The following is an 18,990-nucleotide window of genomic DNA, read 5'->3' as shown; positions in this document are numbered from 1 at the left end:
ATTTGGGAGCAGATTCTGGTGGGTTTGGTCCAGATGCAGGGATTTGGGAGCAGATTCTGGTGTTTGTTGTCCAGATGCAGGGATTTGGGAGCAGATTCTGGTGGGTTTGGTCCAGATGCAGGGATTTGGGAGCAGATTCTGGTGTTTGTTGTCCAGATGCAGGGATTTGGTAGCAGATTCTGGTGGGTTTGGTCCAGATGCAGGGATTTGGGAGCAGATTCTGGTGTTTGTTGTCCAGAAGCAGGGATTTGGGAGCAGATTCTGGTGGGTTTGGTCCAGATGCAGGGATTTGGGAGCAGATTCTGGTGTTTGTTGTCCAGAAGCAGGGATTTGGGAGCAGATTCTGGTGGGTTTGGTCCAGATGCAGCAGCAGAACCATTTGAAAGTCCCTTTGGCCCCTCAGACTGCTGATCTTCATTTAACCCCTAACGCCCTCTACTTTACCCATGCAGGGATTAAACTGGTGCTCTGCAAAGATATGTTTGTGCAGGGTCTGACACATTTTTCTGGGGGATTATAGTATATTATAGTATATTGAGAGTTCACTTCAGGTCAAACTGAAAAAGTTCATGACCACCTAAGAAACCACATGAGATCTGTTTTACATGTAACTGCATGAGGTGTACTGTATTTTCCCTCTTGAAAGAGACAATGTTAGTGCAGATGAAAGGAGGAAAAAACCCACAATATTATCCAAGAAATGACACAAAGGACAGGAATGAGGCAGAAAATATACAGTACATCCTTTTATTATCGCAAATATGCAAGAAAAATCAAATGGACACACTGTAAGTGAACACATGCCCTTTAATACCACAGTCTAATTATTAAAACATTTTCAATAATATACATTTTGTACCTTAAGTATACCCTTTTGAAATGTGTTTAATCCATATGTACACAACATAATGCTTGCAAATTGGAAATTATTTTTGTTATTTTTGTTTGGTAGTAAATGAGAGGACTTATAGGTCTCTTTTTTATTAAGACGGTCGAGGGCTCAGTAAAAGCCAGTGTGCTGATAACAATTTAATATACAAACAACTGTACAACTGCCCTCCGGTCTCTGGACTGTGTGGACACACCACACAGAGAAGTGGTAGGACTCCTTGTTAATTATGGTCTTACTGACCACAAATTACTAAAAGAAAATGGTACACTCTCAGAAAAAAAAGAGTGCTATGTGGCACCATGTGTCCCTGTAGGGGAACCCTCTGAAAAAAGGGTTCCAGATAGAACCATTTAAGATCTGGTTCAAAATAGCATGCTTTAATAGCACCTGGAACACAGGTTCAATTTGGAACCCAAAATGGTTCTGTCTGGAGCCAACTTTCAGGGGGTTCTCCTACAGGGACAAATGGTGCTGCACGGCACTTCTTTTTTTCTGAGGGTATGTGTGAAAACATACAATATGTTAGAAGAAATGGCCCAGTAATGTAATGAGGTATCTGTCAGAACCTGCCACCTGTAAGAGGTATTGTTGAGTTGCTTTACTCTTGTGTCAACAGGGAAGTGAACTGATGAAGGTGGGCTAAATGCTGCCACATACTGTAACTATTCAGAACCATTGAGAACTGAGCCGGTTCCCTTCAGATGTAAAGTTGAATCTAGAGATACCAGAGGACATAAAGTAGGGAGGGAATGTTTGTTTGGTCTGGTGCGGTGCGGTCCAGTGAGCCATGGGGGTAACGTTAGGAGGGTGCTCTGTACAGAAGGGTCTGGGAATGTGATGACGCAGTGGGGGGCACAACCCTTGTCTCTACTGGCATTTCTGAGGAGCTGGGAGTGCATGGGAGCCCGGGGGACCCGCTGGGCTCTGAAGCCCCACATCCCTCAGCAACATAAAAGGCCTGGTTGGCCATTCCCTTTGAGGCGACTGGATACAAGGGCCCAGGACAGTAGCAGGTCAGAACAAAGAGGAGCCTGATTGGGAGGGAGGCCCCCTAGGAGGTCTGTGCTGCCTTCTGGACTTCTTGGAGCTAAACTAACTAACTAACCCTGACCATCTTTAAAAACTGAAGACTGAAGAAGTCCTGTGGCTTGTTTAATCAGTGGACATCCACAGAGAAGACACTGGACACTAGGACCAAGAGGATAGTTGGTTCATTACAAATTAGACTACCATCCCATTTGAAATAAGATTTTTGTAATTGTAATTAGTGAAACACCCACCATAGGAGGTTTCAAAACAAACTCATCAACAAGCCGGTGCTGAACCAAGATCAGAATGGGCCTCTTTTTGATCTATTATTTTGGAATGGATGAAACACAGATATAAAGTATGACAACTTTATACTCTTTCTTTCTTGTTTCTCTCTTTGATCCACAAATGTAGAGAATCAAACCATGGAATCACAGCAGGATAGAACAAGTGCCTCCCACTCTTTTTCTCTGTAAACAATGCTCTGATGCTCAGCTTACAGTTCATTTTAGGTTATGCTGCTGCAGACATGTGAAGAGTGATTGAAATAATCCTCCCTTAGAAATGAAATGACAGTCAGCAAGACAAACATGATTGAACGTAAAGTATTCTTTCAATTGTCAGACTATTTGTACTGTGTTTGTTCCTATCATTTTTTTTTGAATAATCATAGTGATTTCTGTGTCAAATAAACAATTATGAAAACATGAATTTTAAACTTTGTACAATCATCAAATAGGCAACTTCGCTTTATCACCGAAGTTTGATATTACTTACATTGGACTCTCTCAACATATTAATATGTGCTAATTACTATAAACACAATGAAATAATGTGTGGGTTGATTGGGCGCTGGTCATCAGGACGTATACTAAGAACTTATTTGGGGTGGAGGATGTTTTGTAGAGGATGTGTTATAAGTGCAAACAAAGTTATCAAGCATTTAGAGTACATCTCATCACAATCATGGAGATACACTGATCTACCTCAGTTCACATGTTCCTTGTCAAGTTAGGAACATTCTGGCATTCCACAACCAGCAACACATTCAGAGCCTTCATATACAATTTCATTCAGATTTTCTCATTTCACATTACAGATCATTTTACATGTTGACTTTTAACTTTTTAATAAATATATGTACTCTCACATTGTTAATCTTATTTGATGTAAGATATGTTTGACAGCTAATTGCAACAAAGCCAATGCACTTTATGCATGCTACAAATGTTTCCTCTGAAAGATGTAGAAATAGCCAGGTTCCCTTGCAGCCCCATTTAAACAATGAGACCTTCTCCAGCTCTGAATGCATTACCAGCCAGACTGCTGCTTTAGCCACGTAGCCTCCAGACATAATAGTGTTTCTATAGCCACTGCCAAGTCTCTCTCTCTATGTCTCTCTATGTCTCTCTCTCTCTCTCTCTCTCTCTCTCTCTCTGTCTCTCTCTCTCTCTGTCTCTCTCTCTCTCTGTCTCTCTCTCTCTCTCTGTCTCTGTCTCTCTCTCTCTCTCTCTCTCTCTCTCTCTCTCTCTGTCTCTCTCTCTCTCTTTCTCTCTCTCTCTCTTTCTCTCTGTCTCTCTCTGTCTCTCTCTCTCTCTTTCTCTCTCTCTCTCTTTCTCTCTCTGTCTCTCTTTCTCTCTGTCTCTCTCTGTCTCTTTCTCATTCTCTGAAGCTTTCAAACATACTGACTGAATACAACACTCATACATCCTTCATATAGGAGGGGAAAAAAACATAAAACAATCCTATTAATAATTGTTTACACCATGTTGTGATAAAACAGCAAAAAAATCAGAGAAAAAAGTTGTACTTTATAAACAACAATGAAAATAAGAAAGACAATCAATTGGACCTCCCTTGGCTGCGAGGCCTGGTTGCTGGCTATAAGAGCAATGTGGGCTGGATGGCTGTCACTTCCTCCTCTTCCTCTCTGTCAGCCCTGCCCCTTGTCAGGCCAGGCCTCCCTAAATAGCACCTGTCTTGTCCCCACTCAGCTGCACTGGACGGCGCACACAACACATGGGCCTCACACAGACACGTACGGGACTGGACGACACACCGCCATGCGCTGCACTGAGGGCAAGGGGGCCGTTCTCCTCACTGAGGTCAGGACACCTCTTCACAAGGGGTCAGAGAGCCTTACAACTGGAGGAAAAAGAGATTGGTCACGGTGCTTAAATGGGTCAAGAGATGGAGCTGCTGTTTCAGTCTTTCTGTTCATCATCATAGTCCTTTATTCCTTTGGGTGTTATTAGTAAACAGAATCAAATCCTTTTGTTTTCTTTCTTTGCTTTTTTGTGTTTATACTACATTCCCCTTAGTGCACTGAGTTCCTCAGAGCTGGCAACGTTATCAGGCGTCTGCTAATACTTAGGTGTTTCTTGCTGGGTTGGTTTTTGTGGTGTGAGGTGGAGGGATATTAGGGTTTGGGTTTGTTCTGTTCTGTCCAGTAGGGGGGTGAGGAGCCCCTCGTGGCTAGTCCCTCTCCTCTCCTAAAGTCTCTCTAGTCCAGGGGCTCCTGTTTTATCCTGATGGGGGTGTTCATGGACATACTCCGCCGGTCCTCACGGCACAGCACGTACTCGCTGAACTGGGAGGAGTCCACCCCGCCGCCGCAGGACGCTGCCACGCTGAAACCCTTCTGGAACAGACGCTCTAGAACCTGCAGGGACAGAGCAACAACAGAGGTTTAATCAATCAAATCTATTCATAAAGCCTGTTGTACATTAGCAGCCACAAAATGCTTTGCAGTAACCCAGCCTAGACCCGAAAGAACAAGTAGAAGTACAGTGGCCAGGAAAAACTCCCAAAGGGTTAACACAGACTTATCAATAATAATGACCGTGTCCACCCACCACCTCCTCATCAATCAAAGCACATTTACTGGTGATGAGTCACGTATACAGAGCACATGTCACTAACCCAATCACATAGATGGATATGTGCCGGAGGGGCGGTCGGACATCATACTGTCTCTAATATTCATGGTGGTGGGTGGTGTTGAAGGATCTGCTGATGATGATATGAGGGCATGAGCTCAAAGAGATGGAGGGGGTTGGGGGTGTATTAGAGAGAGTTAGCTAGGTGTGTTTGGAGGGAGCTGGCTTGAGTTCAGTATATGGAAAGATAACTAGGGCTCCTAATTGGAGTAATAAGCAGTAGGGGTTGAGGAGTGATGCTGAGGCCTGTAAGATACTGGGAGCTGTGAGGGGCTGTGAGGAGCTGTGAGAGGCTTTGAGAAGCTGTGAGGGGCTGTGAGGGGCTGTGAGAGGCTGTGAGGAGGTGTGAGGGGCTGTGAGGAGCTGTGAGAGGCTTTGAGAAGTTGTGAGGAGCTGTGAGGAGCTGTGAGGGGCTGTGAGGAGCGGTGAGGGGCTGTGAGAGGCTGTGAGGGGCTGTGAGTTTCTGTGAGGAGCTGTGAGGGGCTGTGAGGAGCTGTGAGGGGCTGTGAGTGGCTGTGAGAGGCTGTGAGAAGCAGTGAGGGATGTGAGGAGCTGTGAGGGGCTGTGAGGAGCTGTGAGGCTGTGAGAGGCTTTGAGGAGCTGTGAGGGTCTGTGAGGAGCTGTGAGGGGCTGTGAGGGGCTGTGAGAGGCTGTGAGGAGCTGTGAGGGGCTGTGAGAAGCAGTGAGGGCTGTGAGGAGCTGTGAGGGGCTGTGAGTGGCTGTTAGGAACTGTGAGTGGCTGTGAGGAGCTGTGAGAGGCTGTGAGGAGCTGTTAGGAGCTGTGAGGAGCTGTGAGGGACTGTGAGGAGCTGTGAGAAGTTGTGAGAGGCTGTTAGGAGCTGTGAGGAGCTGTGAGAATTTGTGAGGGGCTGTGAGGAACTGTGAGGAGCTGTGAGGGACTGTGAGGAGCTGTGAGGGACTGTGAGGAGCTGTGAGAGGCTGTTAGGAGCTGTGAGGAGCTGTGAGGGGCTGTGAGAGGTTGTGAGTGGCTGTTAGGAGCTGTGAGGAGCTGTGAGAGGCTGTGAGTGGCTGTTAGGAGCTGTGAGGAGCTGTGAGGAGCTGTGAGGGGCTGTGAGAGGTTGTGAGTGGCTGTTAGGAGCTGTGAGGAGCTGTGAGAGGTTGTGAGTGGCTGTTAGGAGCTGTGAGGAGCTGTGAGAGGCTGTGAGTGGCTGTTAGGAGCTGTTAGGAGCTGTGAGGAGCTCTAAAAACTAAGATGTGAGAAGGATGGAGGCATGTTAGTGAGGCTCAGATTTTTTACATCTCCTGTAATCCTTCTGTGTTTTTTAGGAGAGGGAGTATCTCTAAATCCCAATGTGTGGAGTGCTGTGTATCTATTTATTCCCCAGTTCCTTAAATGGAGTGTTGCAGCGTATGGAAATGAAAGGTCTTGCTCAGGGCTAGCCTCTCTCTCATTATATTGCCAGATACAAAGCCAGAGACGAAAATCACGCAAAATACAATGGTTTTCTCCTGTTGCCCCATATAAACACACACTCGCACACACACACATACACACACACACAAGTGAGAGTGGCCTCTCTAATTGCGAGAGTGGTGGCCCCATTGGAGGGCTAAAGCGGGACAATTTGTCTTGGTGGTTGAGTCACGCAGCCTCCTCAGTCTGGGGGTTAGGATGCCTGCTGAGGAATTCACAGATCACACAGACCGATAGGACTTGTTAAACAGGCTTGCTCAACTCTTAATGGCTGGTTTAAACACCCCCCCTACCACCTCGCCCTGCTTCCCCCCCTGCCCTGATGCAAAAACAAGGCAGAGAGTTCGTCCCAAATTATACCCTATTCCTATGTAGTGCATTACTTTTGACCAGGGCCTATAGCATTCTGGCCAGGGTGCCATATGGGACACAAGCTAAGATTAAATGTGGGCCAGCAGCATTTTTATTCTTGCACCTAACTAACTCCAATAACGATAACTACCCCCTCTCCCTCCCCCTTCTCCTCCCCTCCCCTCCGGAGCTCTGTGACGATGACGGAGTCAGTCATTTGTGGGAAAGAGAGGCGGCAGAAGGCTGATGGTGAGCTTAAGAGAGGCACTAATTAAGAGACCTGCCGAAGCATCAAACGAACGCTCCCCAAATCCACGACAGACGATGGAGAGGAGTAACGATTATGGAAATGATATTACACTCCCTGCTTTGATCATTGCATCACATTGCATTTTCACCCCATTTCTTTTTTTTTTTTTTACATATGTGAGACTTCAGTCACAAAGGAGAGAAGGGTTGATCAATAAATATACTCTTAATTAAAACATTTTGATAATGAGGCATTATCACACTGTAAATGTATTGAATTTAACCTCAACATTTCATATTGAATTTCAACACATGTACATTGATCTTTGATTCAAAATGCCAAATGTACCAATGTTCAAGTGTCTTTAACCCTTCTTGCTGTAAATAAGGTATTGGCTCTTTCACAGAACCCAAAACTCATTGCCCAGGAGTTACAGTGGTTTCTGAAAGTTGCAAAGTTTCTTAACTTCTTCCACTGTAGCAGCACTTTCTGTTCCACTTTTTCTTTATGTTTGAAGCTCAGAATGTGAACAAAAGCTTTGCCTCACTTCATCCCCTGTGCACCTTCATAAACGTAGCCCACTGTAGCATACTCATCTATTCTCACTGTTGCAGGGTTGACTTGGCTGCAGAGGGATCAGCTACTGTCACATTCAACCCTCACCCCCCTGTACAGCATACAGGGACATCACAGCGCTGCCACTCAAACCTGGGGTCGCCATGGGGATGAGCAGGGGATACGTATCAAGCTCGCTCCACTAACCTCCCAGCATCATAACGGAACAGAGCGCAGTAAGAGAAGCCGGTGAGGCAGGAATCAAAGTGGATGAGCCTCATGGCTGGAAACAGAGCGTGATGTAATATTGATGGCCACCGGAGTGCACACACACACACACACACATACCGGAGTTCACACACAAACACTGGAGTTAACACACACACGCAGGAATGCAGGCACACGAACGTGCATACACACACAAGCACACCCACATCTCCAGAGGGGCTAGAGATGCCTGTGCAGCACTCGTCTAAGTCTCCAGTTGTCAGGACGTAGGACTGGGGGTCTCAGTCTCCAGTTGTCAGGACGTAGGACTGGGGGTCTCAGTCTCCAGTTGTCAGGATGGGGCGGCAGGGTAGCCTAGTGGTTAGAGCATTGGACTAGTAGCCGAGCTGACAAGGTACAAATCTGTCGTTCTGCCCCTGAACAGGCAGTTAACCCACTGTTCCTAGGCCGTCATTGAAAATAAGAATTTGTTCTTAACTGACTTGCCTAGTGAAATAAAGGTTAAAAAAATAAAAAATAAAAAATAAATAAAATGTACGACTGGGGGTCTAAGTCTCCAGTTGTCAGGGTGTAGGACTGGGGGTCTAAGTCTCCAGTTGTCAGGATGTAGGACTGGGGGTCTAAGTCTCCAGTTGTCAGGATGTAGGGCTGGGGGTCTCAGTCTCCAGTTGTCAGGATGTAGGACTGGGGGTCTAAGTCTCCAGTTGTCAGGATGTAGGACTGGGGGTCTAAGTCTCCAGATGTCAGGATGTAGGACTGGGGGTCTAATTCTCCAGTTGTCAGGACGTAGGGCTGGGGGTCTCAGTCTCCAGTTGTCAGGATGTAGGACTGGGGGTCTAAGTCTCCAGTTGTCAGGATGTAGGACTGGGGGTCTAAGTCTCCAGTTGTCAGGATGTAGGACTGGGGGTCTCAGTCTCCAGTTGTCAGGATGTAGGACTGGGGGTCTCAGTCTCCAGTTGTCAGGATGTAGGACTGGGGGTCTTAGTCTCCAGTTGTCAGGACGTAGGACTGTGGGTCTATGTCTCCAGTTGTCAGGACGTAGGGCTGGGGGTCAAAGTCTCCAGTTGTCAGGACGTAGGACTGGGGGTCTTAGTCTCCAGTTGTCAGGATGTAGGGCTGGGGGTCTAAGTCTCCAGTTGTCAGGACGTAGGGCTGGGGGTCTAAGTCTCCAGTTGTCAGGATGTAGGACTCGGGTCTAAGTCTCCAGTTGTCAGGATGTAGGACTGGGGGTCTAAGTCTCCAGTTGTCAGGCTGTAGGACTGGGGGTCTAAGTCTCCAGTTGTCAGGATGTAGGACTGGGGGACGAAGTCTCCAGTTGTCAGGATGTAGGACTGGGGGTCTAACTCTCCAGTTGTCAGGATGTAGGACTGGGGGTCTAAGTCTCCAGTTGTCAGGACGTAGGACTGGGGGTCTAAGTCTCCAGTTGTCAGGACGTAGGACTGGGGGTCTAAGTCTCCAGTTGTCAGGACGTAGGACTGGGGGTCTAAGTCTCCAGTTGTCGGGACGTAGGGCTGGGTGTGAGTGACAGGTAGAGCAGACTCAGAGTAATGTGGTGCTGCACAGAGGGAGTCCTACTTTGTTTAACTATACATGGCCATTAAAATGTTGTTTCTACCTCATCTTCATTCTCCACTTCATCACAAGCATCAAAAGACCTATTAGAAAGTGGTTGTCTGATCACACTAACGTGTTCCATTTCTAGGGGGGACAACTGCTGCCTTGTCTAAGAGACAAGTTCACAATATAAGTTTGTAGTAAAGCTTTGACACAGGAGGGTCAGAAATAGTGTTGGTAGCTAAGTTTATCATGTGCTCTGTGTTTTTTTTCTCGGAAGGGTGAGGGTGAGGGTGGTGGTGATGGAGGTGGTGATGGTAGGGCGGAGCCATGTTCTCCCTGTTACTAGCTGACCCCGTATGGATTGATAGGCTGGCTATGTGACATGGCGTGTCAGAAAGAGTGGCTGGGCCATGTAATGTCCCCGGCCCTGGCAGCCCTGGCAGTGAGAGGGGACAGGAAGGACAGGGGCCGTCTCAGAGTAGTGTTGCTGTCAGGGTGATGAAGGAAGGATTGCGTCTGGCTTGATCACAGTGCTCCATCACTGTGATGTACGGAGGTGGGTACCGGCCGGCTCCTGCTTCGGGACTGTGTGTGTGTGTTTGTGTGTGTGTTTGCGTGCGTGCGTGCATGTGTGTGTGTGTGTGTGTGTGTGTTTGCGTGCGTGCGTGCATGTGTGTGTGTGTGTGTGTGTTTGCGTGCGTGCGTGCATGTGTGTGTGTGTGTGTACACCTCTGTGGCTCTTTAGCTAAATGTTTTCCCTCTTAAGCGGCCCAGTTCTTTTTTTCCCATGGCTCTACATCACAGGTGGTTTGCATTATTCCCCTTAAATTCCTTCATGACTGGAGGAATGAATCGTTCACTCACCAAGGTGGGGTTGTTTATAGGTTTTCTCTTTGGTTGGAGTTGGCAAGAACGATTTCTCAGACAGAATGAGTTAGTAAGCCTCCCAAAATCTTATTGGTGATTAATTATAATGAATGTACCTGCCCTTGTATCGGAAGAGAAATGCTGTAACTAAGGGCAGCAGATGACTGAAGAGACTAAAGAATCCAAACCAGGGCAACACGGAAATAAACACAAGTTCCCAACACTATTTTCCATCTCTTTCTCAAAACATTCCCTCTTTTTTTTCTTCTCTTTCTTCCTCTGTGGGCAGGGTGTGGTTGCATTCCCTTGGGTCGGGGTCCAGGACTGTAATCAGATCACAGGCACATTGTCTGGCCAGGTAAAATGAGGATTATTCTCATAACCTTCTCATACCAATGACACAGGACAGGATGAGGAAGTTCTTTAGAAAAATCTCCCCTTACACCAGAAAACACCTCCATCTGCTCTCTGTTCCCCTCACCTATAGCAGCTCAATGAGCCTAACTGCCAACCTAACTGCAGTGTGTGTGTGTGCGTGTGTGCGTGTGTGTGTGTGTGTGTGTGTGTGTGTGTGTGTGTGTGTGTGTGTGTGTGTGTGTGTGTGTGTGTGTGTGTGTGTGTGTGTGTGTGTGTGTGTGTGTGTGTGTGTGTGTGTGTGTGTGTGTGTGTGTGTGTGTGTGTGTGTGTGTGTGTGTGTGTGTGTTTGTCTTAAAGGGGCCAGCCCAGAGAGAGAAAGAGCCCTGCCGCGAACAATGCCTCCCCATCCGGGCAAAGGCTATACGTTGAGACAAAGCCCTCTAGAGCCCCACTGTGTCCCTCATTCACTAACACAAACATCACAAACAGGTAACCCTGAAGAGAGGGCAGGCTCCCGTTTATGCCAGCGCCAAGTCATTCCCATGCTGTCTGAGTCCCAAATGACACCCTATTCCCTATATAAGGTGCCATATTCCCCACTATGTAGGGCATATGGTGCCATTTGGGATGCAGACACTGAATAATGGGGTTGGTTTCACCTCAGCTCAACAGAGAGACAGTGAGTCTGTGGGTTTGTTTCACCTCAGCTCAACAGAGAGACAGTGAGTCTGTGGGTTTGTTTCACCTCAGCTCAACAGAGAGACAGTGAGTCTGTGGGTTTGTTTCACCTCAGCTCAACAGAGAGACAGTGAGTCTGTGGGTTGGTTTCACCTCAGCTCAACAGAGAGACAGTGAGTCTGTGGGTTTGTTTCACCTCAGCTCAACAGAGAGACAGTGAGTCTGTGGGTTTGTTTCACCTCAGCTCAACAGAGAGACAGTGAGTCTGTGGGTTTGTTTCACCTCAGCTCCACGAGAGAGACAGTGAGTCTGTGGGTTGGTTTCACCTCAGCTCTACAGTCTGTGGGAAAGGCCTGATAATGAAAACTAAAATAGGAGGGATCCTTCCCAGTCCATTTGAGACAGATGTACGGCGCACACTGAGACCAAACTCAGCGGTAAACATAGTGAGAAAATGTTGTGTTAGTTGATGCGGCCAATTAATTATATTGCAAGCCATTTAAAAATCTATAAAAGAAGTATAAACCGGTTTAGGCTGTTTGAGAAATTGTAAGTATGGTATTAAAAAATGCAATACGTGTATTTCAATCTCCCCGGGCGGTGTTATATTGGAGTCTTTTTAAAAAGAGGAGCTGTGTCTTAAAAAGGAGTCAAACGTAAATTATGCATATCATTTTTTCACCCCTCTCATTTTTGTGAGAAGAAAACATGGCCGCAGCGCAGGCAGACAGACAGTGGAGAGGAGACAGGCTTTGTCCCGCTGCTCAGGCAGCTAGGCAGCAGCCCCGGAGGTGGTCTCTCACATTGGCAGGAGGACGGTGGAGGTGTCAGAGCAGAACGCCTGCCTGGCGTGTTGGGGGTAGTGTGGGGCATGCTGGGCGCTGGGTGAGGCTCCTCTATGTGTTGATCTGTATGGCTATTGGCAATAAGGTGTTGATGATACCACAGAGCTGTGGTGAGAGGCTGCTCTGCTCCTTAAAGCCTCATTCAAACCTTGGAGAGGGAAGAGTGCTTTCTGAGAGGAAGATGAATATTATTGCTGTGACATAAACCTACAAGTGGCTGAAAAAACGTGTCACTATCTCCGAACATCTTAAACAAATCCACTCTAAATCACATCAGAGTAACTATTATCCCATGTGAGTTATGATGAGGGGTTGTTGCTACAGAACAGTCATCTTGTCTGTGGCTACACACAGGCTACAAATCATGTCACATGCCTTTACATGGACATTTCAAAGTGGAGTCCTTGTCCTATAGATCACCAGTGATGACTTTAGAACAGTCAACAGTCAACTTCACACCTGTAAAACGTGATACACCATTATACCCACTTTAAACCCTGCTCCCTCAAGACAATAGGAAAACAGAAGTCACAGAGGCTCTCTGGGGTTTTCATCACCAGGAAAAAAAAACTTCTAGTGATGATTAAAGACAGCTGCCGACATTCATGCACAGACAAAACGTTATCTACCTGGACAGAGTTGAGCCTGCAGTAGCCGTTGAGGGGGAAGCGGATGACGTGCGTGGGGTCCTGGTTCCAGCCGGCATTCACCGAGTTGCACATGACGTCTCCAGTCTCGGGGAAGATCTCCTCGATAAGCACCTTCTCCCCGCTAAGGGCGATCCTCTCACCTAGGTCAGGCGTCACCCGCACCACCAGGCAGTCACAGGGCTGGGCCGTCCTGCGCTGCTCCCTCTCCTGCTTCCAACGTTCCAGCTCCTTAATCATGGGGGACAGCTGGTAGTACCGAGCCTCCTCATACAGCAGGTGGAACTCCTGGATGGGACAGGATAGGGAACATGCACAAACACTCAAATCCAAGTAATGTCATGCCTCTTTATCCTTTTCACGGCACTTCGATACAAAGTAATTTTCTTAGCAAGTTAGGAGAGCATTTTTGCTAACCCTAACCATTTTCCTAACCTTAACCTCAGTCTCCTAACCTGCTATGTTAATTATCCTAACCTACTGTGTAAATTCTCCTAAGCCGCTACGAAAAAATCACTTCCCTATCGAAGTGGTTTTAAAAGAGTGTATTTTATAGTCAGTCCCTCATATTCATCTCATGGTATTTCCTGGTTACAAATGATCTCAGTTAGGCTCACATTGAACATTAAAATATCTCAGATTGAAGAATGATTCACTGGTAAACCAGATCAGTCTCCAGTTGTTTACAAGAAAGGCCTGTATTGTTTTTTATTACCATGCTAACCATGGCCATACTGTAGCTGCAATCAGCCAGTCACTCTCTACTGCAACAGTAGCTGTTGGCAGGGCTGAGTAATCCTCTAGCATATTGTATTGAGCTCTACTCTATAGAGGCCTGTGTCAGTGAGGCGAGATTCAGCGAGCCCAGGCTGCAGTGATGTGGGATGGGATGGTACATTCCTATGTGCAGACAGTCTAGCTGCAGCAGATTGCCTAGCTGCCTCCCCCCTGGGCTGTGCTTGCTGGGGGCCATTTGCCTCTGCGCTCTTGCCTCTAATTTCCCACAAGACCAGATGGCACCATCGTTCAACACTACCATAGAAAATACCAGGAAGACTGAGGGGGAAAGGCAAGCTATTGGTAGCTAGCTAACAGAGGGGATGTGAGGGGAATATATATGGGAGAAGAAGTGAACATGAGGATAATTATAATATAAGCCATGGTTGATTTTTTATGCATGCTTTACACAGAGGGGATTTATGGTAATGTCTAATGTGAATAGTGGCCCGATGTTAAGCTCTGATATCACAATTTTATATTGCGTCAGATGAGTATTGTAAATATTCTAGCAAAACAATAAGTAATTGATTTAGCTACCAGAAGCTCTAGCTGGAAATTAGACAAAGGTAAATTGCTACATTTATGGGTGCTGCATTCCTAAAATGTTATTTGATGCATTTCCTATACAAAGGGTAGGTCAAAAATACACAGAGGTTAAGATAACGTTGTCACAAATCTTGGACCAGCACTGTTGCTAACTACCAGCAGAGTTGCTAACTAGCATAGCTGGTCACATTGTTGAAAAGAGCTATGGGATATTAGAATCTTGTTGTCTTAACAATTGTCCATGTCATAATGAGTTGCCATACCCTCCATGTATTTGCACTTCTAAAATAAGTTAGGGTTTGTGCAGAGGAAAGAAAGAGAGCGTGCCTGTTTCAGTCTGACTGCATCATCATTGGCTGTGGGTGTTGGGTGTTGGGTACTGGGGGTGTTGGGTGCTGGGGGTGCTAGGGGTGCTGGGGGTGCTGGGGAAACCAAATCTAAAAAGAGTTTTCCCCCGCCTCTCCAGAACACTGCTGGGTACAGAGTATGGTACGGCAATAGCAGCCAACAGCATATTATTAACCCTGTCTGCCTCAGTCAGGATGGAAGAAATAGCCACTTTCAAATCCCCCTGCATGAAAAACCTTCTGCTTCTTTATCCCTCATTCGATCCCCCATCTGAAAACCAGGAATGGCCCAAAACCAACTCTAGCTGAAGCAGGCGGTGACGCAACACATCTTAAGCCGACATTCTAATATTTAATATTACAGAATATGAAGGGGTGGTTCGGTCACTTTTTTTCTCAGCCTTCTCTAGGCCCTCCTCACTGCGGCTGACAAAATACATAAAGAGACGTTCCCCCTTAGGGGTGCTCTCTGTATCGAAGTGTAGCTCCTCATCCTTCACAGGTCTGAAGCCACGGATGGATGTGTTTTTAACAGGGGTCTGTCTGCGAGGCACTTTAGTCATCCTGAGCCTGAGCCGGGCAGAACAGAAAACAAGAGAATAATCCTAACGTAATGCTGAAGTGAGGATGAGAGGGGAGACAGGCCCAACAGCTCTGTCTTGGCTGTATGCTGCCAGCTCCAAGAGACAATCTATCCCACACTCCTGTGTCCAGACAGGCCGGTTGAGCTCCAAAATAATGATCCGACCTGATCACCCACTGGCAAGGCAACATCGCAGGGAAGGACGGAGGGAGGGGGGATGGAGGGAGGGAGGGAGAGCAAAATAGAGAGATGGGGAGAGAGAGAAAGAGAAGGAGCATACAGAGAGAGAGAGAGACAGAGAGAGAGAGAGAGAGAGAGAGAGAGAGAGAGAGAGAGAGAGAGAGAGGGGGGAAGAGAGAGAGGGAGAAAGAGAGAGACAGAGAGAGAGACAGAGAGAGAGAGAGAGAGAGAGAGAGAGAGAGAGAGAGAGAGAGAGAGAGAGAGAGAGGGGAACAGGAAAAAATAATTTTTTACAGCTAACTAAACTATCCAAATTAGAAGTTACCTTCTGCACTGTCATTTGACATGGATATGGCAACACCACTGACCTATATGCAGTGATAATGAATAAGACGATAATGAATGTTAAAATGAGTTTGCCTTAATATTATAATAACACTTTGTCTATCACTGTGAGTAGCTGAGAAATCTACTGGATCGAACTGAGAAATAAAGAACTTACTGTTCATTGATATAAGAATATAATTGTAACATGCAAAAACACACCGGAATGGTTAAGGACCATCACCGAATTGACTGAGCATTGCTTACACTCTTTGTGATTCATTGTAGTCTGAATAATGTCTGAAATATGTCATGTGGAAAGCACATTAAGGGTGAATATTGTATTACATCTACTGATATATGCTGAATATTTGTTACTATACTGCTAAGCAGGCTTTCACATTGATTTAGCTAAACACACAGCATGTTGGCTGCCAGCAGCAGAAGAGAGCCAGGCCTGGGGCGACGCCAACACTGATTGTGTTCAGATAAGAACATACTCAAGTCATCCTAACCGTATTTGCATTTTTTTCAGAGTTCACACAAATTGAAAGGTATGCAGATCAACAGAGAGAGAGAGAGAGAGAGAGAGAGAGAGGATGAGGGCACGTGAAGAGGGCACAACAAAGCCTCTTCCCCCTCAGGAAACTAAACAGATTTGGCATGGGTCCTCAGATCCTCAAAAGGTACTACAGCTGCAACATCGAGAGCATCCTGACCGGTTGCATCACTGCCTGGTACGGCAATTGCTCGGCCTCCGACCGCGAGGCACTACAGTGGGTAGTGCGTACGCCCCAGTACATCACTGGGGCTAAGCTGCCTGCCATCCAGGACCTCCACACCAGGCAGTGTCAGAGGAAGGCCCTAAAAATTGTCAAAGACCCCAGTCATAGACTGTTCCCTCTACTACCGCATGGCAAGCGGTACCGGAGTGCCAAGTCTAGGACAAAAAGGCTTCTCAACAGTTTTTACCCCCAAGCCATAAGACTCCTGAACAGGTAATCAGATGGCTACCCGGACTATTTGCATTGTGTGCCTCCCCTCCCAACACCTCTTTACACTGCTGCTACTCTCTGTTTATCATATATGCATAGTCACTTTAACCATATCTACATGTACATACTACCTCAATAAGCCGACTAACCGGTGTCTGTATATAGCCCCGCTACTGTTATTTTTCACTGTCTTTCTACTGTTGTTTTTATTTCTTTACCTAGCTATTGTTCACCTAATACCTTTTCTGCACTGTTGGTTAGAGCCTGTAAGTAAGCATTTCACTGTAAAGTCTACTACACCTGTCATATTCAGCACACGTGACAAATAAACTTGGATTTGATTTGATGCAAGGGAATTAATGTAATTAGTTGAAACAATGAGTCCTGATCCTGCATTCGTTTCACTTACAGTCATTGGCTGATTGGACTGTGTAGAATAGGAGTGGATGAGAACAGCTCTAGCTTCCATACAGTACACTATACAGATCAAACCAAAACCAAAATGTAATTTGCCAAAAATGTGAAGGAAACTTTCGTGTTCTCACAGTTGTTCAGGTCAGTCCCCATTCAGCCATAATGCTTGGCCCTGAGAGTTAGCCAGGGGGATCTGCCTCTCCTCTACTCCCCTTAGCCAGAGTGATGAACTACTCCAAGCCGATAGGGAAAGACATGGAAATGTGGGTATAATAGACTGAACTAAAAGGGATCTGGAAGGACAGGAACAGATGGAGCACTGAATATGCTCTCCTTAGACATCATCAACCGGAACTTGACATTTTACTAATGGTGTTTTAGATCGATCAAAGTGGTTATATCACAGAAGATTTGGCCAGAGTCCATGATCGATCGTTGGCCTGAATCTTTTCTCTGTATCTAAGTAGAATAACTTATTAACAATAATATGTGCATATTTCCAGAGCCGGTTGTTTTGCTAAGCCAAGCGCATACAGGAAGGAGTCTCCTCATGCGCACTCTGGAACAGGAGACAGGTGTGTGCAGCCACAGTGGGCTAACATGGACCAAAGTTGCTCCAGTTTCCCAGATAGAGCACGGTATAAAAGTGTGTGTGTGTGTGTGTGTGTGTGTGTGTGTGTGTGTGTGTGTGTGTGCGTGCGTGCGTGCGTGCGTGCGTGCGTGCGTGTGTGTGTGTGCGTGCGTGTGTGTCTGTCTGTCTGTAGACATCCACTACAGTACACTCCCTCCCCACACATTCCCCTCTGTCAGAATCAGGACCACATTATTCTCGCCTCCTCTAGTATTCCTACTTCCCTCTCAAGCCCAGTTCCTTTAAACTGTCATGGCACTTTATTGAGAGCAGAGAGAGAGGCAGTGGCTGGGAGACTGGGTGGTACTGTCAGACTGGAACAAGTGGAACAGGGGCTATACAGCCTGTTTCACCTGGCCTCACCTCTATAGAAATATTTTTTTTGTGTGTGAGAAACAACAGCTCTGGGCTTTATTCACATCACAGAACTATGTTATGTTTTTGACCGAATTTTCACCTTTCCTCCACTGTATATTAAATGTTCAGTCTGGGATCTTAAGCACTTACAAATTGTAACATATTGTACAAATTGTATTAAAAATATATATAGAATAATTTGCAATTCGTAACATATCGAATTCAGAACTACTGGCTGAAATTATTCAATACCTTCAAAGCATCACTTTAATGATAAATCGGTGGGGATTAATTAGATTAGATTTCCAATGTTTTAGTAATAAAACAAATGACTGCTGATATTGACTTATAGAATGTGAAAGTAATGCTAAATAATGTTTATAATATAAATTGATAGACAGCTAAAACTAACATGTTGGACATTCCTCTCAGATGAGAGGGAAGATCAAACTTTGAATCAATCATCTATCCTTTGTATATTTCTACACTGTGTGAGTTCCTACAGCGCAGATACTGTACACATGATGCTATGGTGTGCAAATAGAAATCATCATGTACCTTGAAGTCATCTGGGAGAAGCAGTTTGCAGGTCCTGAGGAAGCTGAGAATGTAACGGAATATTTCTCCATCCCTGTCGATGAAGTAGTGCTGCTTCAAGCTGTCCAGCACGATGGGCTCTGTGCCATTAAACAGACGGCTGATTCTGGAAATTGAAACACACACATATAATGGAATGAGGTTGAGTTGAGCGGCTGCCTTCAAATGTATGAAACAATTACCCTCCATTTATTTTTTCCATTTTATTAGCTCTAAGTCTGAAATGTATTAGCATCCTGGTTGAAACAAGGGGCTTAAGGCACATTTCCTGTGTTCCAGGCCTGTTTGAAGTGTCCCTTCTGCTGTGTGATTAGGACAACATACAGTGTCTCAGCTGGTACTTACAGATATTAATGCTATGGGTTCAGTTTAAAGCTCTATTACTAAAGGCTTAATAAAACCTTTACCTGGGGTTTGCTACAATTAAATATGATATATGTTTCTCTATAGCATTTGAATCCATGATGCTCTGATACCTATTTGTGTTTTGAATACAAATGTTCTATTGAATTATGTATTGATTTGGTTCATCTTTGAAAACAAATAAGACCCGAAGTGTGACTATTACACCTCGTGCAGTGAAACAGCATTCACTCAAAAAGTCAT

At 45.9% G+C, this 18,990-nt stretch overlaps 1 protein-coding gene across 5 annotated transcripts in view; it reads right to left on the bottom strand.

Moving 5' to 3' along the window:
• Positions 1-733: 733 nt before the first annotated feature.
• The window catches only part of LOC127907375 (BTB/POZ domain-containing protein kctd15), a 28,650-nt gene continuing 10,393 nt past the window's right edge, over positions 734-18,990 (bottom strand). For all 5 annotated transcript variants that reach the window (XM_052462624.1, XM_052462623.1, XM_052462620.1 and 2 more), the window contains exons 3-5: positions 18,346-18,490; positions 12,613-12,918; positions 734-4,583 (exon numbers count right to left, since the gene is read on the bottom strand). In XM_052462624.1, the coding sequence (XP_052318584.1) occupies positions 4,425-4,583; positions 12,613-12,918; positions 18,346-18,490 (610 nt within the window). In that variant the 3' untranslated portion in view covers positions 734-4,424. The remainder of the gene's footprint in view (positions 4,584-12,612; positions 12,919-18,345; positions 18,491-18,990) is intronic.

This window comes from Oncorhynchus keta, chromosome 14, assembly GCF_023373465.1.
Source record: "Oncorhynchus keta strain PuntledgeMale-10-30-2019 chromosome 14, Oket_V2, whole genome shotgun sequence".
Lineage (NCBI taxonomy): Eukaryota > Metazoa > Chordata > Actinopteri > Salmoniformes > Salmonidae > Oncorhynchus > Oncorhynchus keta.
The sequence above is the reverse complement of the archived record's forward strand: the minus strand, read 5'-3'. Positions and strand labels throughout refer to the sequence as shown.